This window comes from Rhamphochromis longiceps, linkage group LG7 (assembly GCF_057381845.1).
Source record: "Rhamphochromis longiceps isolate RC_006_pf linkage group LG7, R_longiceps_female_GT1.1, whole genome shotgun sequence".
NCBI lineage: Eukaryota > Metazoa > Chordata > Actinopteri > Cichliformes > Cichlidae > Rhamphochromis > Rhamphochromis longiceps.
The window spans coordinates 5,808,672-5,834,103 of NC_140563.1; the positions used below are offsets into that span (position 1 = coordinate 5,808,672).

The window sequence follows — 25,432 nt, forward strand, 5'->3', positions numbered from 1 at the left end:
GTAGATTATAAAATAGAATTTCTTGAGGTAAAACATTCTGTTATCAGTCTGTATGTACTTCCAGTATGATGACTGCCTGCAGTATTGTGTAAATTAGAAAATTTGTCATATACGGATTAATGAGCAATTGCATGCAAGTGCACATGTGAGAAGGCCAGTAGTAGTTTCTACTGATCCATTATCCTGCAGGAATGTGGCTGTAGCTAACTTCTTCCCCATGTTTATACTTCTAATTCCACATTAGTCAATTAACTCTTTCCCAATCCGGATTGGGAATCCGTGTTTTGAAAAGACTACAACAGACCACATAATATTGCCTTTTCTCAAAAGCATCTTTATCTGAATGAATATACCTACATTTTACTTCCTGCATTCCTCCATACTTTAACTCTTCATAAGTACAGGTCTCAGAAATGCTGTCATCACTAGTGATTAGGGGCATTAATAACCAGGTTTTGACAAAGCCCTTTGACACAATGTTATGCAAATCAATTTCTATTCTTAATTACAGTCACTGACTTTTATTTTTAAATCCCTTTTGTTCAGGTACTACTAGAGGTGTGTAAGTGGGTCAAAGTAAATAGAGAGGAGGAGAATAAGATTGTTTTCATGCTGATTGCTTCTCAGCGTGATGCCGTAAAGACATTAATTCATTCAACTAGCCTTTGTCAAAAATAACTTACTTTGACTTTTAATACCAACTGTATCATCTCGGACAACACAAACTAAAAGTAGTGTACTTTTCAGTATCTATCCATCTATTGCTTTAAGCGGTTCTCATATTATACTCCAACAATGTCATCTCTCCTACAGAGACGGCCCACTACGTCAAAACCCCCACCACCATTAAAACCTAATCTAATGTAACTTATTGTAATTTTACCCTTCCCACACCTCAGCCTGGTAATGAGCTGCACGATATAAAAAGATCAAAAATAATTGGTAAACTTACTGAGGCACAGCAATGATAACAGACTGTTAAATATCATAACAGCTGTCATGACTGCTGTTCATTTCTGAGTGCCAATGAGAGTAATTTTGCGTAAAAGACACAGGGCAAAGACACAGCTCACACTTAAAAAACTGTAGTGGGACATGCTACCAAGACCTGGCATGGAACTGGAAATGAGTTTAAGAGGACAGAGAAAGACGCAGACACGGTTCACAACTGGTAACGTTTCCTCCTGATGTTGTTTACTTGTCTGGCCAGCAGATGGAGCTCTTGGATGGCAAGTGAGATGCACACAGCTCACAATGATTCAAAAGAGTCAACATGTTAAGAGCAGAAAGGGGTGAGTCGGAGCCCTATGACTCTTCATCATCCAGACTTCACTTTTATGAAACAGTATCGAGCCACAATGGCACAAAAAACGTGCTTACATCTGCTGAAACTGTCACCTCTGAAACTACTGAAAAGATGAGAGAAGAAAGAGAGACTAATATCATCAAGTTCACATGTGAATGGCTGGGTGATGATGATTGTTGACCTCAGAGGTGTTTGTACCTTGCTTTTAGCGGTGGACTGGTGAACATACAGAGAGTGAAAGCGCACGGGATGCCTAGAGAGCGCACTTATCAGGTGTGGTGTCGCTATTTGGCGCAGTGCAATGTGGGAGTGCGTTAAGGGGCAGAGGTGTTGCCATGGTGACAGGCTCCAGTGATCAGTCTTGAAAGTAGGAGTAACAGAATGCGAATCGGCTTACCCTACCTCTACTCTAATCTTCACTGCCAGTGGGCAGAGAGACAACATTTGACCCGCAGTCGGTGCTTGAGAGCAGCTCCCACCCTTTCATAGCAGTGAGGCACGGGCATGCAAAGGAAGCCGATTGGAGAAGCAGAGAGTGGCTTGAGGATTTCAAGCATACTGAGAAGACGGGTTGGATTTAGCTTAGCTATAGCGGCGAGTGTAGCTCATCAAGGGGCGGGATGGGCAGATGAGGCGGTAGGGGAATGGGTGGAGAGGTTTTGGTAAAGGTTTGGAATTTCTTTTTTTTAAATATTTTTTTGAAAAGGAATTCTTACTCACCGGAAAGCTGTTGGACCCCAGGCTGATCGTGTGTGCTCAACAACTGGCTCTGAATCGTCTCCACTACTCGTTTAAAGCGTCGGCTGGGTCCTTCACAGAGACATAGATAAACACATGAATGCTGACATAGTAGACCTTTCATGGAAAACACTTACAGTTGTCTTGGTAGGTAAAGCAAAAGTAGCATAAATGATGTCTCTATTCCATTAAGCGTGTGAGCAAACCATGATAGTAAACCAGAATGCACGAAAGCGGCACTTCTACGAGTTCAATGCTGCCATCAATAGATCTATTCTCTTCTGTGACAAGTCATGGGTGCTTTTCACTATGCTAACTTTTGCTTCCTTGCCTCCAACTCTCCTACAGTGACTTGAAAATCATCGCCCCTTACATGCACCACAATGAGACAAGAAACAAGGAAGTTTCTGGAAAGGATTAATATTCATTTTGGTGTGATATATAGACAAACACATCAAATGCAACTGATGATAAGACTGTGCCCATACTTGCATGTGTCTTGTGCATACCTACTGAGAAGACCTACAACACGTGATGGAGGGAGGGGGCATGTTATTATACTGAAAAACCCCTAAAAAGTCTGTTCAGGGATACAGAGTATCAGCAGCATGAAGGCACACAGCAGAACTTGTACAAATATATTGCAATAACCAAATAGATTTAAAGGTACTGGTTTTTGAAGGCAAAGCAAACAGGGATATGGACGTGGTGCAAAATGTGAGGTGGAAAACTGCAGAAAGCCTGAGATTATAAATGGGGGCCAGAGATGAGTGCTGCTGAGAGCTCCTGCTGTCTACCTGTTGTGTACAGTATACGGTCAGTGACATGAAGAACTGGCTTCTATTACAGCCCATTCAGCTCAGCTGTGCCCCCATTTATGTGAAACAGAAAGAGGAGAGTAAAAGAGAGCATGCAGGTGTTTGTGCAGAACTAAGCATTAACACACGTTTCAGTGTGGGATTGTGCATAGTTTGACTTCAGTTTGCTAAATCTTATCAAGAATTCAGGATTTAAAAAAAAATATGTTTTTCATTAAGTTTAACACACCAACATGCTTTCGGGGAAAAAAAAAGACTTCAGGCTTGTTTGTTTGTTGAATATACATGACTCCATTAGTTTAAAGTGTGACATTCAAAGTGTTTCACTTGTCATTTGTGAGCTTGAATTTAAGGCTAATGAGATGGAGAGCCAGCTGCTCAAATGCCATAATAATACATGCATGTCTGTCCTCTGTGATCGGTTGAGATCCTTGGTTTGAACTTGACCCTTTCTTTCTTGGATTCCAGCTTTAAGTACAGAAGGAAGACTTGGTGTATTAAATTTTTAGAGAACTAATTCCTCCCTTGTATGCAACACAGTGTCTTTCAATACTGTTACAACACCTTCTCCATTGATTTTCAGTTCCACTGTTACACCGTTTGCATCTACTCGAATCTCAAACAGTGAAGACACATGTAGGTCAAACTTCAAGTGCCCACAGATGATGTAAACTGAGACAAGTGTTAGTTCACACAAGCCACAAAGTTAAACCTAGTCTGCAATTCTGACAGGTCAGCTCGTATCAGTTCCAGCCCACCATCGGCTGATTGTTCACATGACAGTCATTCATGTATTTTGCTTGCAAATCTCAAACAAGGCTGATTATTTAAGTTGCTTTAGCCTGCCTACAGTTGATACACATCTGCAACCCCACTCTACAAGATCTTCTCATTTTAATCCGGTACCCGACTTAATCAGCGTCATATCTGTTGTCACGGATGCTTTTCCACGTATCCTCACAGAAGTGTGGATACCAGAGTCGTACCACCAAATATACCGCTGGTGAACATTCTGCTTTTGATTCTAAAGGCCATGACTGTAATTTCCTGAACAGGGACAGCCTTTCTTAAAAAAAAAAAAAAAAAAAAAAGGGTAGAAGCAGGTGAAAATGTTGAGATGTTTTTATGATTGCTGAAGTATCCTAACCTGAGAGCAGGGTGAAGGTTACAGAGTAGATGCCATTCTCCTTAGTGGCAGCTGTGCTCTCTGTGTAGGTGATATCCACCTGAAATTTCACCGGCTTCTGGAAGACTGTGGGGCCGGCTGTTGACTTGTACTCTGCTCGAAAAGAGGTCTGAGAGATGACACTGTGGCTCAGGCTGGGAATCTGTGGGGGCAAAAAAGGAATCGTGAAAAGAAAATGTCAGAAAGAGGAAAAAAAAACAGGAATAAAAATAGGTAGCACAAAGACACGAGTAATGGGATTATGCATAGGAATCACTGATGTTAAATTTTTCTCCCACACCTTGCAAATGACAAGGTGAATAAACCCTCATTAAAATACCCTCCACATAGTACGAGCCACATTTGAAACTCTAAGGAGATTAATGCCTCGGGGAGTAGCCATGCATGCCAGAGAGACTTAAGCTAATGTAATCTTGAGTCATCCAACAACATTGCACTCTCCCGCCTAAAATGAATTTGTATGCCCAATGAACAGGTGAGCCCTGAAATTGTCACGTTTTGCCATAGTGCTAGAGAGGGTTTGACATTCCATTAATGCTAGAGTGCTGAGAGGTATAATTCCACTGATTCAGGTGCCAATCTCCTGTCTGGAATACCAGCTAGCATAACCCAAAGGAAAATGCTTCCTCCAGGGATGAGGAAACAGATTTGACATTGACCCGCACCGGCAGAGTTTGTACACTTAGACTTTGTTAAATCTAACTGGGGTGAGGATAGGTTCTGTTCAGTTATGTACTCTGAATATCAACGACCACTGCTTACTGTTTCTTGGTACTGATTCTGCTGCGCTTACTGAAAAAGCTAATGCTGCCTTACATTTCTGCATGTATTTGTAGAACCACGCAATAATAAAGCACAACACACACACAGACACACACACACACACGCAATCTACGCTTTTTCTCACCCTGCACATCTAAATATACAAACACACATGCTCAGAGCACTGTATTGAGGGCAGGACATCTATATGCTAATGACCAAAGCTCAGTGTTGATTTTCTATTGACCTCAAGTGGGTCCACAGTCAAAGAGAAAATAGAAGCGGTGAATACAAGCAGTTTACTGGATTGCTACATAAATCAGCACCATGTTAGCAAACACTCAGAGCATGCCTGCCTCGTAGCAGAGCCAACATCCTGCATTAGAGAGCAAATACCCAGGTGATACGGCTGCATTCATGCACAAACAGATACAGTGGCAGCAGATGGGAAAAGGGTCAGGGGTTCAGCAGAAGGGACAAAGGAAGAAATTAGCAAAAACGTGGTGTATCTACCGAGAGAAAGGCTTGAACGATGTCTGCCTTGATTGAGCTGAGAGGTTTGTCTTTGATGACAATGAAGATCTGTTCCTCTTTTTCCAGGTTGATGAAGTTACCAAACCAGGATTTTTTGGCAAGTCTGTGAGGAAAGAAAAGACATTTAGCAGAATATAAGCCCAATGTTGTACACATACATCTTTATACAGCTGACCATTTTTGCAACCTTGTTTTAGTTCCCTATCAGTCTATTGATTCTGAGAAACAACCACCTCCCCACAGTTCTGTAGGGATTTAAAGGAGCAAACAGAGGATGTTCCAGTGCATTGTGTATGAATGGATTTGAGGGGGGTGGGGTGAGATAACCGAGTCTCTCTGTGAACAGAAGGAGCAGAGGTAGATGAATTTACTATTGGCCTCAGCCCAGGTGCACTTCCAACCACTAGTAAGCCATATGGACTCCTGTTTTCTGGCATTAATATTAGATATAAGATTTATAATATTTAGCATTACATTTAAATCAATATAAATACCTAGTAAAATATGGAAACAAATGTAGATTAGCCGAAAGAGATGCACTGTTCTGCAGTAGGAGACTGACTACAGCTCACGTGACTGTATACTTCGGGCTGAGCTAAAACAGGGTCTCTCTCTGATCAATTTTCCAACTTCTTTCAGTTGGGAAATTCCTATCTAGCCAGGTGGAAATGACCAACCCAGACAGCAACCAGCCAACCAAACAGGCATATCTAGGCCAACCTTGAGTTATCAGGCCCATGGGAACTCAAAAGCATCACGCAGGCTCGTCCTGCCTCCCTCATAACCCACTCACTACCTCCTGCTACTGTCCTCTTTCCAACTCAGACCAGACCGGAGGTCATTACAAGTCGACTCAGCAGGCAAAAATCAAACATTCATAGATGTTACACTTTCCAAAACATCATCCTATCGAGAGGGAGCCTGTTTGAGCCAGTGGCTAAGGGGCTGAGAGGTTATGCATAGTTATGATAGCAGTGGTGCTTTCAAAATGGACAGCGTCTGCTTACTCTGGGGAAGACTCTGGTGTGAGGCTGGACATCTCCTCTTGTGTGGGAACTGTGGAAGCAGAGTTAGATGTCAGACGATTGAGAAAGACTAAAAATTGTCAAAAAGTATATTACGGTACAATGTACAGTAAAACTTTTGGGGGAAAACCAAGATTGTAGCATTAGTCAGCAATTTTTCATGTAAATTGGCTGAAATCTACCTTGGAGTTTCCTGCGATGGAAACGTGGTGAGCCCAGGAAGCTGTTCTTGATGGAGTTGAGGCGCGTCCTCCAAGGCATGCCTCCAATAGAGGGGCTTGGGGGCGGTGTTGGAGTAGGTGTCCCAGCTGGGCTGTCCTTGGGAGTGTGCACTGGGGTGCCCTTTGGGGTGGGGAGGGGGCTGCCTCGAGGGGAAGGGTGAGGGGTAACCTGTATGAGGGGGATAGATTTGGGTGGGTGGTCAGTAAATGGAGAAGGGGCTGGTGCTACAGGGTGAAAATGGTGCAGCCTGATTGGTGACAGGGGCAACACAGGGCTAAAGGGCACAGAGAGTTGGGGGTTGGCAGCATAATGAGCTCGTCGTACTTGGGGGCTGTTTAAGATGGTAGCACTGGCGATGGAGGATGAGGAAAACGGGGAGGATGGGGAAGATGGAGAAGTAGGGGTAGGAGGCACAGAGGCAGAGGGTGGCTGTGATGGAAGCTGGCAGGGAGTGGAGTATTCTGATTTGGCTGCAGGTTCTGGATCAAGGGTGGTTTCAGGAAGTGGGTTTGATCGTGTGGCTTGGAGGGGCTTTGGGACAGTTTTGGACTTGGCAGGGAGCGTCTGTGTCTTGTTGAGTGCTTCTGGCAGGGGCTCACTGTTTGGAGCGAGCGAATTGGGGGTGGAGATACGCTGGCCTGCGCGATTTGGAACGGGCTCAGGGGATGGACAGGGACTGGTGTTAGGGGACGGGGACAAGTCTGGGGACTGAGGTGGTACACCAAACTTTCTGACAGGCTAGATTAAAAGAATAACACAGCCAAGAGGAAGAAGAGGTGTAAAACAAAAAGACAACAAAATAAACAAACAGAAAACACACACAAGAATGCATGCAAGTACACAAACACACAAAGCAAAGGAAAGGGAAGGGCAAACCACCACACAGGTAAAGGAAGAAGTAGCCAAAGGATTTGGAGGCAGGTAACAAGTGCACACACATAGGAAAGATGGAGGAATTGCAACAACAAAAAAGAGAGAAAGAAAACATGGTAAAGACCATTCAGTGACTCATGTCAAAGCAAAGCAAAACAAAAATGAAATGGGAATAACAATACCAGCAAACAATGTGCTCACTTTAAAAAAATCCAAACAAAACACAAAAAGACAGACTTTATTTGCATAAAACATACAAGGCATTCCCAGCAGAGACAAGCAAGCAAACACAAACACACGAGAGAGACAAAAGGCCAATTGGGCTGTCTCAAAAACAAGTGGAAGGTGGCAACTCTGCAGTCAAATTTCCTGATTATTTATTGATGTACTGATTTTGCATGGTTCATTTGCACTCACACTGGTTCAATATTTGCCTTCAACACATTCCTGTCTTCCAGAAGCTAAGTCTGAGAAAATAACCCCACACAGAGCTTCTTGCTGAGAACACAATCCAGGCTTTGGGTGGGTTTGAGAAATCAATTTCCCTTTCAGATAAGCCTGCAAGAACCTGTGTGGTGAGGAGCTCGTCTTAGGATCCTGGCTAATCTGGAGCCTTCTCAGGTTAGTCAGCTGGAAAAGTTTACTACAAGCTCCCCAGCTTTGAGCAAAGGAAAGTGGGATTTTCTGAAGCATTCCCTGAGCTGGATTTCCAAAGAGCTCAGGCCATAGAAAACAGAGAGAAGGATAATAAGTGCAGAGGATGGAGAGAGAAGAGGCTTTGTGGGGTGGAGAAAGTTTTCTGTGCTGTCATGCCTCCTGTGTGCATTCAGCAGTGGGTTTTTACTTAGCATTAACAGAAACATCTAAGCTATATGGACACACAGGAAGCCCTGATATGATACAGGATATGAAAAGGTAATCAAAATGGACCTATACTTTCTCAAAACACAAAGGTAGATCCTTCAAGGCTGATAAATGTTTATATAACGGTAAAACAGATTGGTGGAAAAATATTGCTGTGCAGAGAAATATTGTTTTCTTTGTGTGTGTGTGTGTATGCTTCTTTCATGGTCAGAAAAAAGAATATTGCTTTATTTTCTATTGCTGACATAATATGACATCAATAAAATGTGATCAGCAGTAGTTGGTTGGCCATTATCCCAGAAGGTTAACAACTAGTTAGTTAAGAACTGGGTCAAGAGGTGTGTTTTATGTGTGTGCGTGTTTGGATGTGAACTGAGGATTACGACTCACCCGTGGGCTGCTGAGCGGGCTGGTGGAGAGACCAGAGGAGGCTCCACTAATAGACCGCGACCTGTGGTACAAACATGTGAGAACACACAGGAGAACAGTAATTTGTGGTATCAACACATGACCTGTTATGTGTTTGAATGAACACAGGTGGGGGTGAACGCTTGGTTACTTGTTACACGTTATTTAGAAAGTGGAGCAGCATATGGAGCTGTCATACTAAGCACACGGGTTACTATCAAGCCCCCTGCAAACACAACACCTACCACACAAATAGGGTACATGTATCACAACACAGTAACAGCACTGAGGTAAAAACTACTACTAGCAATTAATCTCACTCAAAAGTCAGTTTAACAGATATTGATTTGACAAATTTAAACTTCCCACACACTAGGACTCAATCTAGCTTTAAGCCAGATTTAAAGTTTGATAATAAACCAATCATTCTGACTTCTTAAGCCTTTAGGCCATGAAACTATCTCGAGAGGGAGAATGAAGAGAGACATTTGGTTGAGCGCCATTTGTCATGTTTGTCTTTTCCCTCGCAGATGCCGTCAATAACCCCTATGAGCGGAGTCCTGTTCAGAAATGAACAATCACAGCACAATCTGTCTTCATCAAGCACGCACGTACATATCTACACACACAGACACACACGCACACCCAAAAACAACGCCTGTCAACACTTGGAAACACCAGCTGCTCACTGTCACAACACTGTTCTTTTTTGTCATTCAATCTAATCATACCCCTCTTCCTTCTCTTCCCCCCCACTTTCTCTTTTTATGTCAGCATGGGTGCATTTATTAATGTATGTCTGTAGCTATAGATCTTTTATCTCAGCTTGAATAAAGGAAGAGATAAAAAGCAGTGACTACTGCTTTTTAAACTACCTGATTGAAGAAGATCTCATGAACAAACTTGAGAAGAGACTGAGATCATTTAAAAGTAAAAAGGGAGGATGGATGGAAAAATAAAGAGTGTGTGGAGTAACAGGGCCATATGCTCACTTCTAATGCTGGAAGCATTCCCACAAGACCACACGGCATTCGAGGAGGCAAAAACTAAAAATGATTATGGCTATCAGCCTAAAAAATGATAATACTGTTATAACAACTGCAACAGCCATAATCATACTCCTGAGAGTAAACAAAGCAGAATAAGGAACATTAAAAGCTACCAAGAAAGTGAGGGAAATTTAGAAACACCCACTGGCGAGCTATTTTTATAAGTTTACCGCTCCCCTTCTACAAATTTATTTAGTGCACACATCCTTTTACACATGAGTAGGCGTGCCGAGACCATGCTGGCAAGGATTTCCTGTTTCATGGAACAACTGACCAGACAGTTGGTATCATTTCCATTTAAGTCCTACAATCCACTGAGACATGGCCGCAGTTGCTCACTGCAGCACTTGTGACCATGTAGCCAACTGAACTTCATTTAAACATGGCCAAAACACAACATCCTCCGGCCATTATGAGCATATTGTTAGGAGCACTCTGCATCTGTTAGTGTTGGACCAGAAGGCCTATAAAGCTAATGTTGCAGATGGTTATGCTGTACAGTAATAGGCTGTCAGAGGCTCAACCTTGCTTCAGAGAGAGGATAAAATGTTGTTGTTCAGTGCTTTATTTATAGGGAACAGCATACACAAGGAGGGAGTCATTTATCATGTATCACAGAAACCACAAGCCCACATTATTAAACCTGCACTGGAGACAACATTGTAGCAAGCTACTCTACTCTCGAGCTACTCTGTGCTTGTGTGCTCACTATGTTTACATGCACATACAGTATCCTGGATTTATTTTTGGAATATTCTGGCTATGTAGCGCACATGTAAAGGCCATGCTGCAACAAATCTTGAACCCTCCCAGTTGACTGTTATTATAATTATTCTTTTAAATCATTTTTAGCGCTTTTTGCTTTGCCCTTGGACATCATTTGCAGTAAGCTGGCTACTGATTGGTTACCCCTCTTTGCTATAACATGTATTCTGTGGGTGTTATCACGTGAATTTCATTTAGCTTAGCTTGCTTTACTGTAGCTGCTTGTTGGTAGCTGTGAACATGGCAAATTTATCCTGATACTACATGAGCCTCATCATTGCCAAGTCACTCAAAGGACTCCTCCCCTGACAGGTTACCTTCTTATCAAGGGAGGAATACTGACCAGCCTGATGCTGAACGTACCAATTCCAAGAAATCTTACAGCTAAATATTCCAGGGCCAAGATCACTGATAAAGGGGTTCCTTTTCAGCAATATATCCAGTAGCACAGTAAATTCTCTAGATTTACTGGGTCAGTTTGGCCTCTCTTATATTCTGCCATTCTGTTCTTAGCTGCTGGGTGACAAGGCGAGAGAAGAGAGTCATCTTTCCAATGCTGACAACAACCAACTAAGCTTCCCGCTGTGTCTACAATCAGAAGTTGTAACTACAACTATGGATCTCTGACTTTGTCTTGAGTACAGGAAGCTGATGGCATCGTTCCCAGTAAAGTGCATGTTCACTGTCATGACTATCAATTAGGGTTGCCAACCGTCCCTTAAAATACGGAATCGTCCCGTATTTCGAAACAAAAGTACACGTCCCGTATTGAGCTAATAAGGGACGCACTTTGTCCCGTAATACAGTGAGAATCAAAAGTAGTCTATAACTTTTAATGGTTTGTTTGAAAACATAATTCCCAGCCCCTCTCCTGCTTTGTGACCAATGAGCTGACAGCACACTTACGAGTATGACAATTCAATTCAGACAATTCAGATTACCACTCATCTCATTGGTCGAGGAAAGGTCGCTTACGGAGAAAATACCGGAAGACAACAAATGACCACAACAAGAAGCATGGCCAACAGGGAAACAAACGCAGACATTGCGGTGCAAGTCTCGGACGACAGTAAACCTAAAGCTGGGCAGACACTGTGCGATTTTTTTCAGTCACGTTATTCAGCTCCTGCTCAAACTGCACGATTGACTCGCAGTTGGTAGGTCACGATGCAGGTCTCACACTATACCGCCCGATGCTCTGATGCGACCTGAGTGCTCACACTGTGCCTCCATAAAATGAAGGTTATAACAGAAAATCTGTCGCTCTCTCTCTCTGTCTTTCACTCACACACACACACCACCACCATCAACTTTGCTAAATTGCTAATGAAAAACATTGATCGGGCAGCTGTGACTGAGCAGCAATGTAAATCCAACTATTTTCACGGTTGTTGTGGTCGTGATAATTTTGTGATGCCACATCGAAAAGGCTCGGATGAGCTTTCCAAAGTTCTACAAGTTGTGCCTCCATCGCTTGTGTCCAGATCACACGCTGCACAGCCGTGCTGCTCCATCTTTTACACCAACGTTTACGTGTTTGCGCGCGAGCAGTGTGAGCGGCTGTGGTGAGACCCTCACGAGCGATTGATGATCGGGAGCTGGTCGTGAGGTGTTAATCACTTCTCGTTACCCCACGTATACTACACGATGCACGATGAAGGCCAAAATCGGCTCAAAATGGGCCTAAAACCGCACAGTGTGAGCCCAGCATTAGAGCAGCAATGTTTGTTCCCCTCAGAGAAAGGGAAGAATGGGGAAAAGGAAAACACCTGGCTGGAAAAAGTTAATATGGGCATGTGCAGTGAATATCAGCGCTATGTGGCCAGAAGTGTGATAATATAATTTATTTTGTGTAATAAACAACTGCAAGGATAGATGATTACAACAAATTGATGACTAATACATAAAAGTAATACATAGATGAATAATGATGATGAGTTAAGATGCGTAATCATGGGAACAAGCGGGTTTACAAACAGGAGCAGCTGATTAGCATTAGAAAAGCTGAAATAATACCTCAACTGAAGCCAATTGTACTAAATGCACTAAATGTGCACTGTTACAAGAATATTTTTCTTTCTATTGTTTTCTATTATTTTAAGTTAAGCAGGACAGAGTTCTTTTAAAGAAAGATTTACTTATATTCTCAAAAGTTAAGCATGACAGGCTTCTGTTTAAGAAAGAGACCTGTTTTATGTGTTAATGTTGTCATTTTGAGCTAAAAATAAATGGCTAAATGATCATTTGTTTCACATGTGTTCATATCACAAAGAATACACATCTACTTAAATCAAATTCAAGTCAAATGGTTAAAAAAAAAAATTTCACACACAAAAAAAGAGCTAGAAAATTCACCACACTGGGAAGGGTGAAGACAATTGGGTCGCCCGGCCCTGGCCACGAGGTGTCCCTTATTTATTTTTCAGGGAGTTGGCAACCCTACTATCAATGGACCCGTACATCAAGAGCTAGAGTCATAACTAATGTTACTCTTTTCTGCTCAGATACAAACTTGATAAATGTGGAATGTGAAGACTTAATACCCAGACTTTTGTGTCTGTGTAAGAATATTGGTGCATGCAGTGTTTAACAGAGACATGGTCTCTGGAAATACCCATTGCTATTTGTGGACAATAATACGGCACATGTACTGAACTAGAAGATGTTTTTCTTTTCTTTTTTGGGTTGTTGTTGATGCAATTTTGATACCTATTATGGTAGTTCTCTTATCTAGTAGTCATTAATTCCCATAAGCCTATTTTCAAACAGGACCCATGTCCTCAGTATGTGACCGCCAGTTGTCAGAAACCCATCCAAAGCGCCTGGGGAACTAACGTGTGGCTGTGGGGGGGTGGAACAAGTATAACAGATTCTGGGTTGAAGGCATGGACTGAAATAAAACAAAATGCAAGAAAAATAAAATGGATGGTGCCAAGAGCCAAACAGAAAATGAACAACACTGCCAAAGCCAAAGCACAATACGACTGAGATACATATTCCCTTTCTAGCACCTCTATATTGGCTGCTTCTTACCAATGGGCCTCTTTTTACACATAGTAAGTATTCATATAAATCCACAAACTGTTTGAAATCATTTGCTTCTTTGAACCTCAACAAGTCCCTGCAGACTCAGTGCATTAATATTTACAGCTCAGTTCCTTAAATGTCTAAATATAGCAAGACCTCTGCAGTTTCTGTAGTAAAGATCACAGTTTAAGGTGTTTTATTTGTGCTTATTGTAGTCTCTTAAATAAATTAATGTCAGTAATTAGCAGGCGAGCTGACTTCTTACGACTGCTCTGACTACTCCACATTCAAACTGCGTGAAGCAACTAGAGCAAATCTCTAATAAAAAAAAAATCAATTGATATTCTCTCCTCCTCGCTGCAGCACTTTTCCATATTTCATTTACATATCATTAACCTCCCTTCATTTCTCCTGGCGTGTTGTTAAGATTTAAAATTAAATCAGTGGATTTCTTATGCTTTGAGTTAAGCTTTAAATGTCTTTTTAAGTGACATTTTTGCATAGAAAGATTGAAACGGACATTCACATGAGAAAGTCTCCATGTGCATTACTGCACAACATAGCTACCGCACCTTTATTCCAACATCCGTACTTCATAGGAGCAATCGAATTAACAATCATTTGTATGAAACTAAAGTGAGGGCTGATACTCTGAATGTAACTACGTGATAAATGAGAGGCAAAATGCCTGATAAAGGACAGGAATTCAGACATTTTTGTTATGCAATTTCAGATCAAGCTGTTTCCCCCTCTCTTTCACTATTTACGCTGGTGGAAATGTATCCTGTCAAAACACATGTTTCAAAGTCAGTCCGCTCTCTGAGGCCCTCTGATCTGAAGTTCTATGAATCTTCTGCGCTGTCGACAAAAGTTTGCTGTTGAGGAAAGATAAGGTTAGGTTCAGACAAAGTCACTTAAATCTTTGGACGTTATTCTGCTACGTACGCGCTTCCCCAGCACCATCGTCTATCCACGCACATGCAAGCAAGCACATGATCAAACACAGTGTGCACAAGGACGTGATAAAAGCCAGAAAAGTTTGAAAAACACACACAAGCGCACACACCAAAATCAAGATTCACACAGACTTTGTTACTAACTTCTTTTCCCCCTACTGATCAGATGGATAGTTATGGATTGCAGTAGGGGGGAAAGACATGTATAGCAGGAGAGCAAGATTTGATTTGATTTGGAGGCAGAGGGCCTGTGGCATACCTACAATCTACCACAGCCGATAGGAAGGCAGACAGAGAAAAACTAGCAGCATGTCCTCATTAGCATAGCAATTCCATACTAACAGAGGGGGGTGTTTGGGATTGAAGGTCAGCAGCACACAAGGAACCCACAGGAAAGATAGAGACAGTGGCGATATACAAGAGTGGCGCGGTGCCCTGGAAGAAATTTGGGTATAGGGAAAAGAGCAAACAAACTGATCTGAAGCTGTATTGAAGAAAGATGCAGCAGAGCTGTTTTTGTTGACTGGAGCTGCTGATATGCAAGTTTGAGACGCAAACGTTGTCCTCATAAAATCGACTTTTAGAGCCCCTTTCTAATTCACACTATTCAAGATGTGTGTCATCACCAATCGAATTAATGTTAGCAGGCTATTATTAATGGTTTATCCAGTCAGTGCAAACTGACCTTTTTTGGGATTCTAGTTATGACTTGAAATGAGATGAGTCAGAGTGAAGGGCAGAAAAAGGCAGCTACTAAACTAAGACAACCTTTAAATAAAGAAGAGATAATGGGCCGCCTGAAGGGATGAAGAGGCACAGCAGAAGTGAAGAAACAAAAGAGGATGAATCTTAAACTAGAATTTGGAGGCACCAGCAGACAGAAGGAACAAAAGCACACATGTTTAGAAGTGGGAGCTCTTGAAACGGATTCAAAACTTCTCAAGTGGGTTCCCTCGGTGAAATGGTACGAATCAAATTCTTGATATTTTGTTGTTGGCAAAGCACTATGGAGAAAAGTTATTAATGCACCTGACATTTGAAGAACTTAACTTTAGGACTGCATTTTTTATTCTATATAATAAATGCACTCCCCACCTCTCCATTTATGCTCTGTAACTCTGAAAGCTTTTTCCAGCACTCTGCCAATCTGACTATCATTAGGCAGATCAGGTTATCATCCCCTCAGATTCAATCTTCCCCGCTGTCACAAATGTCACTGCCTCTGAGCACAAATGTGTGGTGTGGCGATATATTGGTTGTTCAAATAAGATGAAGAGAAGGATTTTAAATCAGTCCGCTGTGCCTTGTGGGGGTGTGGTTCCGGCTTGACTTGAGCATTTCTAAAATAGAGAAATGGAAAATTGTTCTGCAACTAGAGAAAGTGGGACACAGCATAGGAGAAGTGATTATCAGTGCATTCAGATTACGAAACGAAGAGATAATTGAGCTAACGGCAGAATGAAGGGGTGGGGGTAGAAATATTTAGCCTCTGAATTGCAAATGCAGTTTTCCCTGGTTTGAGATGAAACTTAATTAAAAGAGTTAAGTTAAACTTCAGAAGAAAAGCGTTAGTGTTACTTCACGCCGACTACAGAGTCAAGCTCAGACAATTCCGGTTCAGCTGGGCTCAATACAAGTTGACATCAGCTGATAGCTCAGCTCGCCTACCTACACATGCAATTAGCAAACCTCATACAGGGTGTGCTATTTAGGCTGCTGTAAACGGGCTAAACCCCAGCCTATGCTTTCAGTCTCATATCTCGTAACTGCCTCTGTTTTTGCACCTATGTGTAAGGAGCCATGCATACTGTGGATTAAATAACTATCTAAACTGCTACTAAACTACAAGACATGTGAAGCAACCACAACAAGCAACATATGCCATCATCATTTAAAAACAAAGATTTGACTAGAAAAAGCCATGCTGCATCTTTCTTTTGCCTGAATAAGTGAGACAGAGAGGGGAGAGGTAAAAGCGTGAGGGGTGAGTGGCAAATGAGTACCTTTCTTCTTTGCTGCATTTTGTACTGGCATCAGGAATATCCAAGCTTTTACTGTAAACTGATTTACTAGTGAGACAGGAGATAAAGTGAGCAGAGAGTCAGTCTCTGTTTATGTTTGTCTACAATGCAGCCTGCTGACACTGGATCCAGACTCACTGTCAGAGCTGTAAAAACACCACAAGGCTGCTAGATCCTCCTCACACACAAACGCAGGACAAGGTCTGTCTTTACTGGTTCATTTAAAAAGGTATTGATTTTTAAAAGAGAGTTTTTCTCCTCACTTCTGCACGTACCTTTGTCCATGCTGTGTCATATCGATAGCCCTCCTGGCCGGGACAGGTGAGCCTCCGTCCGTGACACTGAGGACCTCCATGGACTTCCTCTCTGGTCTCCTCTTGCCATGACGATTCAACATGGGAGAGTCCACTCTCTTCCTCGGAGGATCTGTGTGTGACAGAAAAAGACATGGTGATTTGGAATAAATGCAAAGCACCAGACACGTGTCCATGTTACTGCGAGTATATCTATGTGCTGCTCAGTTTTGTGTATATGTGAGGGTTTGAGTGATGTTTAGGGCTGATCGCAATGACATTTTAACTAATAGTGAATAAGTAATGGTTCCTCCCAGACCTTGAACTAATGGCCACTGTATTGACTGTATCACATTCACTGAAGAGGGAGTCTATTCATCAAGATGTCGGTATCTCAGAGCAGTTACTCACATACACACATTTGCACGTAATACTCCTGTTTCAGTGTTCTTGTCAGAAAATAACCCTGGCAGACGTCTAAGCAGAGCATCTCCGTCTCTACTCAGACTTCTGTGGGTGGAAATCTGTGCTTGGTTGCGGTGTACGGATGATAGAATATCTTTTCTTTTTTTGAAGAGTTAATATCTGAGCCAAAGCAGTTGGGGGGGGTGACAGTTTTTTAAAAATAAAAAAAAACTTCTCTATTGACACCTTCTATTTCTGCTACTACATTTCATTGAAAAGCTTATTTATTTTCAATAAGCAGAATGCTTTTTCTACTGCAGAGCCAATCCACCGCTACTGGAGCCGATCCAATTTCTTCTTAACAGAGGAAAACACTGCAGAATCGTTCAGAAACTGGGAGCATTCATGAGTTACCTTTTTGTAGTGCTTAGTATTGTGCAAATTGGATGGTTTTGTTTGTGTAAACAGATGACTAGTTTAAAAAAATCATTAAAAAACAGGCACGATTCTTACATGGTGGTACAGTTCATACGTACTGTGTGTCATATTGTGGTTTAGCTTTCTGAGTTGTTCTTTTTTAAAAGAATATCATTTTCTAATGTTACACTCTTTATGAACAATTCTCTCGTTGTTCCAGGGCTCACCAATCTCATTGCGAGGGGGAAGATTCTGGTCCTCCTGACTAGGGTACCTCTCCTTTCGATCCAATAGCAAGAAGTAGATCATCTTCTCTTGGTTGTCACTGCAAAAAGGTGGCAGTAAAAAGACTCTTGAAATGTCAGGAAAAGTAAAAATACTTAATTCCTACACAACCATGCGTATAATTAGATACCTAGGGTGTGTAGGGGGAAAAAAAGTACTCATACCATATCAAACTGTAAAATCCCTCACTATGATTAATGTTCTATAATGTTTTGAGATTCTTTGTGAAGCACCAATAAATATCTCTCATCATTAAAACAAAAGTTTAGTTTTACAGATCATTAAGCCGTCGTGTAATAATATGCATGCATTTTTTAAGACGCGGCACATCTCTATATGCAGAGTCGACTGGTAAGTTTATGAAAGTCTCAAAACATTACGAGTTCAACCTTTTCTTTCTCAGTAAATCAGGAAGCCTAATATCTTTAGCCTCTAGGCCAATATTCTCTATGCAAAATTCCCAGGGACTGGCCCTCTATAATAAAGACAGATTGGAAAGCAGTAGGAGGCAAAGAGACAAGGACCTGCAACTTCAGCTAAAATGAAACAGGGGAAGGGAGATAGAGACCACAGATTTTCCTCCAGTCCAGCACTATTACAAGATCCTCCCAGGAGAAAGGAAGAAAATGGAAGGGATGGGTAGAGGGCACAGTGATGGAGTAATGCTTGCTTAGCATTAAAGTGGAGAGGATAGGCAAATGTAAAATAGTGGTAAAGGAGGAAAAGGAAACAAAGAAAAACTGCAACATCTGCACACTGGACACACATTGATAACAAACAACTGTATGAAAGTCAAGGACAGCACACACACACACACACACACACACAGTAGAGAAAAATATTAGAAACTGCAACTGAGACACAAATATTAAAAGCAGAACAACAACAATTTGACCCATGAGCATGTTCACAGTGGAAACCAGGATCAGTTTAAAGGGAATGTATCTGGTGGCAAACGGTGTAAGCGCTGTGTGATAACAATTAAGTGATCTATGGCTTCTGACATCTAAAGCGACAGCCTAGCAGGATTTTACAGGAGCTGGGGAAAACCAAGGCTGAGTGAGCACACAGACACAACACACCTATCCTTTCATTGCAGTGCTCTCTTCTTTTATCAAAACAACCACCAATCCCCATTCTCTTTTTTCTCCTTCGCACTACTGTCTGCTGTACAGCCATTTACTCACTCATCTGAGAGCAGGTCTTTCAGTAATTTGTTTTTGTCTCTGAAGCAGCCCAAAGAGTGCATGCTGTCCAGTACGTCGGGATCGATATCTTCTGCAGAGGGCAGGCTGCGGATGGTCACCTTCCTGGGAACTGGCTGCTCTGGCTCTGGTTCATTTTTGCCTCCTCTGTTAATACAAAGACATTCAAAAAGAAATAAGGACAATATCAGTGGGTTTGGTTGCTACTGCTACTAATTTTCAGTAATTTAATTTGGTTTTTGGTTTTTTCATATAGAAACTTGCATTTGGAACACAATTGTGTAAAATCGTAGATGTACAAACTTTAATATGACCTTTTGTGTCAGTATGACTTTAGTTTATATTAAGAGACTTTTAAAGTCACAGGTTTTCCTCAGGTGTAGGCACTTTTGCATGTTCCAGAGGGTGATTGTGTCAGCAGGATTCAGGCAGATGACTTAGTCATGCTGTTATATTCAGCAACCTGCCTCTTCTACTCTGGCGTGATTTCTAAATGTAGTTTCTTCATTATTATTATTATTAGATTAATTTATGTCACCTTTGTCTGCTGTTTTTTTACATGCACACACACATTTATATTCTTTAGGGCTGAAATAAAACGTTATACTGCACAGTCCATTTTCACAAAGATTTCTATAATATTCTAGATGTTTCTTTCACACACAAATCTACTACTTCTGGAAATGCGCCAATGCTTAGAAGTTATTACAGAGACAGATTTGAACTCACACACTTCCACTTTTTACCTCCCTAAATCTATTATTTTTCCTTCAGTGAACCCAGTGAAGCATAAACCTCACTGGCAGCTATTGAAATGACACAGACCTCCACTTTTCTATATGCTGTGAACTTGTGAACCAGACCTACATTGATTGTTCACCCCACATAACCACCAACACTCCTGTTTCAGTATGTGCATATAAATTCGGGTGGTAAGGGTAATGAAAAAGAAATCTAAATATATAACAGTCCAACTTCAATAAATCAAGTCTTCACGAGGACTTATAATGCCGACCCACGGGTGAAACTGTTACTTAAGTTTTGATTTATATGGAAAGCCGGTGAGGTCATAATTCGCTGCATTCTCCCTGCTATTCAATGTTTTATTATCACCAGCTGGCTGACTCTTCTGGCAAAATAAACAATCCCCTCAAAACAGGTTTATCTGTGCTCAAAAATCAAACATTTCTTTCTTTTTAACATCCCACAGTTAGAAAAAATGAAAGCACCACTAAGCGTACTTTAGACAGACGTCAAAACATGAAAATCCGTGGTCATATCATATGGCTCCAGAAAAAACAAATCATCCACAACTAAGGAACATGGTTTAAATAGTCCATTTACCCTTTTTCCATTTTAACTGCTTATCCAATTTGGGTTCAAAGAGAGTACACCATACTGCATACGGCAAGTACCATGTATGTCATGCAGTCCTCCCCCTCCACCATATCTTGACCTCATCCAGGTTGTCCCGGGCATCTTGTCCAAAATCTCTACCAGCCATTTGCTCACTGTGCACCATCACCCTCGCCAGCATCTTAATGCCTCCTACCTTCATGTGTGATTCTGAGGTTCCTTCTCATTAGCCTCATTTGCCTGTCTGTACCCAGCACACAGGCTCTGACATGACTTTAGATTCCTTCTGAAATGGTACTGTGTATGCTTACTAGGCAGAGTTTGGGGCCGTGGTCAGTGGCGGAAAGGTTGGAATTGTTGATTCTATCAAAGTTGGCATTGTCTCCAATTCTGTTTTTCTGCATTTCAGTGCATTTTTATCAAGGATAATGTCAACAATATGAGCCCCTTTCTGTCAGAACATAAGAAGCACATAAGAGCCATCCTTGGTCTGCATTCAGCCATGAAACCATACATGAGCTACATGCATGATCACTGGCTTTTACATTTTGTCTGTCTTGCCTAATTTTCATTCTTTGAATGCAAGTTGTATTTATTTAGGTGAAAATTGTTTCATTTATTGCTAAAAGAGTGACTGATTCAATAAAGATCTTAAGGACACTAACCATTTGGTTCAGTAAACAGGAATAAGTTCTTTAGAAATTGAAAAAAGTGAAAAATGCTTAATATCAGAGAGAATAAGATGATTTTTAACTTTGCCAGCTTTTCACAGTTTCTACTTCATGGCAATTTTTTATGGCTGTAGTTTGCCGAGGTTGAATTATACTAATGTTTCTGCAACTGTTTATATAAACAATCAGTTTTACAACCTTTCTTATATAGGACTTAACTGTTTTCGTGGGACACTTAGTTTCAGAAAGTTAACTAAACTATCTGTTTGGCCTGGCACTGCGTTCTTCATCATCACAGCTCCAGGCAAGTGTGCTGAAAGATTGTTGGAACAATCACCATCTAAAAATACAGGGTTGATGGCTTTATTCAATTTTGTGTCAAAAGTTTTTCTTTTTGTGATTTTGACATGTTTTTTTATTTTATTTTATTATGTTTTTACATCACAGATGAGTTGCCTGTGGAAAATGACCACATTTGTCAGACAAATGTCACCTCTCATTCATTCATTTATAAGTTCATTCATTCAGCCAGTCACTTGACAAGCCAGCCTGCCGTGCAGAGACAGATAGCATGGCAACTTCCTCACTGACAAAACTCATACTACATTAGTCTTCTTGCCTAGCTCTTGTCTCCTCTTGTTTCTTATATCAGTCTTCCTGTGTTTACATGATCTTTCAGTACAGGACAGAAACCATAACTCAGCCCCTTCCAAGATGCAGACTCTCCTCCGATGATTCATCGTTGGTATTGCATTGCCAAAAGCAATCCTCAAACCTACTGGTAAATGTTTTTAATACTTAACAAAACACTTGTAAATTATTAAAATCTATTATAAGAACACTGTTATGAGAAAAATAAATAAATCTCATGATAATGGAGAGCATATTTGAAGACGTAAACACTTTAAATCGTGGATACAGATAAGTAGGATGCTCAAAGACACCCCCTTAAAAACTGATTTTCTCTTCTATTGAATGGTGTTGTTATTAAGTCAAGACCTACAGGGCTTTATACACCTTCACACATTAAGATCATGGATGACAAGGAGGTTAAGTAAATTCTTCCACTTGATCACTTTTCACTTTAATGAAGTAGTGTAAATTTAAAAACAGTGTAATTTTCAAAAGAGACTGACCGCACACAAAAAAAGTTTGTGGAACTACAGTGAAACAGAGACAGTTGTTTGAATGATGTTTCAGGAAAAGCCAATGTTGTCAAATTATAGCAAATCTACTGATCGATAATGGCCAAACTGGTAACGACTAGGCCCCTTTTTGAATAATGTGCTCTGGATGGAAAGCTATAAGATAGAGACACAACTGGAGCCTTTCGTAGAAGAGCCTCATGCATACTCTATTTGTGTATTCATATCTCTAGCATTTATTAATTTGTTTTCCCAGTTAATAAACTCGTTTATTTACAAGTGTACAATAAATTATCTCAAAATATTTGTTAGCCTAAAAAGGTGGGTACACCCCTTTCGACATGTCAAACGCTGGGTACACTGAGGTTAGCTGGGTTCAGTCTAGTCTTCATCATCTCGGTTCCTGCTGCCCTGCTCTCTGTTCAGCTGACCATATGCCTCACATCCTCTTTCACGCACTACCAATTTACCCCCACAGCCTGGAGTCGTGCCCTGCTTAAATGTACTCTTGTGTACAGAGCTGGAACTCAAAGTCATTTTTCATGTGCCAGCTCCCTTCAGGTTTACAAGCCCTGCAGAATAGCTGAAGGGAGGACAGGAGTGTAAACATAAAGAAAACAAAACAAAACAGAGGACTACTTACATGTACCATGTGTGCTTCTGGATCTGTTCTAACTGGAGAAGTAATGAGAAAAGAAAAAATGAAGATCAGTTCACAAAATGCAATTCACTGGAAAATAGTATCATGTTGTTGACAAGAGAATAAAACGATAAACGAAGGTATAGAAATTGTTGGCACATTACAACGCCAGTAAGTATTGAACTTACGAAGTTTCAAGGAAATAAAACAGAGACAATACAGGCAGGTTAAGGTGTGGAAGTAAATAATGAGACCTTCAAATGTTAAGACTGCCAATGGAAAAAAAACATATTGAGGAAAAGGAGAGAAAGGTTCAGCAAAGGCAAAAAGAGGAAGGTGATACAACTGAGCTAAACACAGAGAATATTATCTCCCTCACACATGCAGCTAGGGCTGCCACAAACGATTATTTTGATAGTCGACTAGTCACCGAGTATTTATGCGATTAGTCGACTAATCAGATCATCATCCACTGGACGTAAAACTACAGCTTATTGCACCAGCAGCATCTGCTCTTATATAACTATCATTAGCTTACAGCTTTAAGCTTTTAAGGTGCTAACTAAAAATAAAGACAAGATGATAGTTTATTCAATTTTAATGAAATTTGCAGATTGTTTCGGTGAAGTTTAATAAACTCCTTGCTATCTAAAATATAACAGGACACTGGAGTATATTCTGGAGCATCTCACACTTCTGATAATCAGCTGTCTGCTTGATGTTTATTCAGCTGTGTAAAAACTATAACTTTAATCTCAGACAAACAGATTTACTCAGGAACAAATAAAATACTAAAAAAAAAAAAAGCCAAACAACAACATTTTTAATTTATCTAAGTGACTCATATATATTTAACCTGAGTAGCGAAAGACGGCGGTGGGTTTGAAAACAATTTGCCGGGAGTCCGGTGTTCTCACCGCGCTAGTGATGGGTCGTTCGCGAACGAAATGGCTCTTAGAGCCGGCTCTTTGACGTGAACGACGCGAGCCGGCTCCTTATCGCGAGCCGTCACGTGGGTTTTTTTTTTTTTTTTTTTCTTTCTCTCAGCCTCTCTCTCGCACTTTTTTTCCGCTTCACTCTGCACGCGAGCCTTGTGCTTTACGCTGGGCAGAGGGGGGAGGGGCGGTAGTTACACTCAGTAGCACAGGAACAGAGCCAGAGAGAGAGAAAGAGAGGCAGGGACAACAACATTAGAAAGGTATAGTAATCATCCACAACTATTTTCGGTTGCAGATGATAAAGGATTGAGAAAGTTTATTCATGCAGGTCCATATGACAGAGAATATGCATGTTCTTTTAGTTTTCATATTATAATTTATATTTAATTGTGTTGTGGTTTGCAGTGTTTTGTGTTCTTTTCACTTTAAATTTGTGAAAGGAAAAAGCTGAAAATTTAAATAGTTAAAAGTTGAAATGTGAATAGTTGATTTTTGTATTATATGATTTATTTATTACATTTTATGTGGAGTGAATAAATAAAAGTATATTTACGGTGGCCCCTAGAGACAAAGCACATACAAACTTCAAATCACGTACGAACTCTGAAGCATGTACAAACTCCAAAACACGTAAAAACTCCAAAACACGTAAAAACACGTACAAACTCCGAAGCACGTAAAAACTCAGAAGCATATAAAAACTCAGAAGCACATAAAAACTCAAAACACGTACAAAAGACAACAGAAGTGCTCCAGGATGCTGGGCGCAGTGTTGAGCCTTTGTTATCTTGTGGCTACACAAGCCAGCAAGTACCAACGACCGGATTTGGTGTGTGGTAATAACAGGTAAATGAACTTTTTTTTAAATTATTTGAATATATATATGAGTGCCTGTGTATAAATACACAAACAATACACACATGCTTTCAATTGTGTAATTTAAGTGATCTAGTAGCTCTGCTTTGGAAGTTCAGTTAATGCTAGAAATGTGTTTTGGAGTTTGTACGTGTTTTGTCTCTAGGGGCCACCGCATATATTTATATATAAACATATATAAATAAAACCACTTGTTTTTACGTTAGTAATTCCTTTTGTGCATAATTTTATATTATTGTTAATAATAAATTAATTAAAGCAACAAAACAACCTGAAGAGCCGGTTCGGAGCCGAAAGAGCCGGCTCTTTTTAGTGAGCCGAACCGAAAGAGCCGGATCTCTAAAAAGAGCCGGAAATCCCATCACTACACCGCGCTAGTGACCTAGCCCCCGGCTAGCTATCGAGCTAGTGGGTAACAGACGTCTCCGAAAACGTCGGAGCGCTTTTGAAAATATGTGGTGTCCTGATAAACTGAGCCGATATTTGAGGTTTACACAGCTACATTCTCGCCTGAAAATATGTTAAACGTTTATTTTGTGACCCAGAAAGAATAATAAGAGTAATATTAAAACTAACTAGCTGCCGCCATTGTTGGAAACTAAGCTGGGCCGCGCTATGAATTCTGGGACACAGCTGCTTCTTCTTCT

General features: G+C 40.9%; 1 protein-coding gene across 9 annotated transcripts in view; it reads right to left on the reverse strand.

The window, feature by feature from the left end:
• The window catches only part of brsk2a (BR serine/threonine kinase 2a), a 206,006-nt gene that overhangs the window by 4,549 nt on the left and 176,025 nt on the right, over positions 1-25,432 (reverse strand). For 8 of the 9 annotated variants that reach the window (XM_085411793.1, XM_085411791.1, XM_085411796.1 and 5 more), the window contains 11 exons: positions 22,975-23,006; positions 19,142-19,306; positions 17,897-17,994; positions 16,830-16,980; positions 16,537-16,602; positions 8,719-8,779; positions 6,552-6,759; positions 6,352-6,400; positions 5,324-5,447; positions 4,010-4,190; positions 2,027-2,116 (listed from right to left, as the gene is read on the reverse strand). In XM_085411793.1, coding sequence (XP_085267919.1) covers positions 2,027-2,116; positions 4,010-4,190; positions 5,324-5,447; positions 6,352-6,400; positions 6,552-6,759; positions 8,719-8,779; positions 16,537-16,602; positions 16,830-16,980; positions 17,897-17,994; positions 19,142-19,306; positions 22,975-23,006 — 1,225 coding nt within the window. The remainder of the gene's footprint in view (positions 1-2,026; positions 2,117-4,009; positions 4,191-5,323; positions 5,448-6,351; positions 6,401-6,551; positions 6,760-8,718; positions 8,780-16,536; positions 16,603-16,829; positions 16,981-17,896; positions 17,995-19,141; positions 19,307-22,974; positions 23,007-25,432) is intronic. The other variant, XM_085411792.1, reaches the window with a different exon arrangement.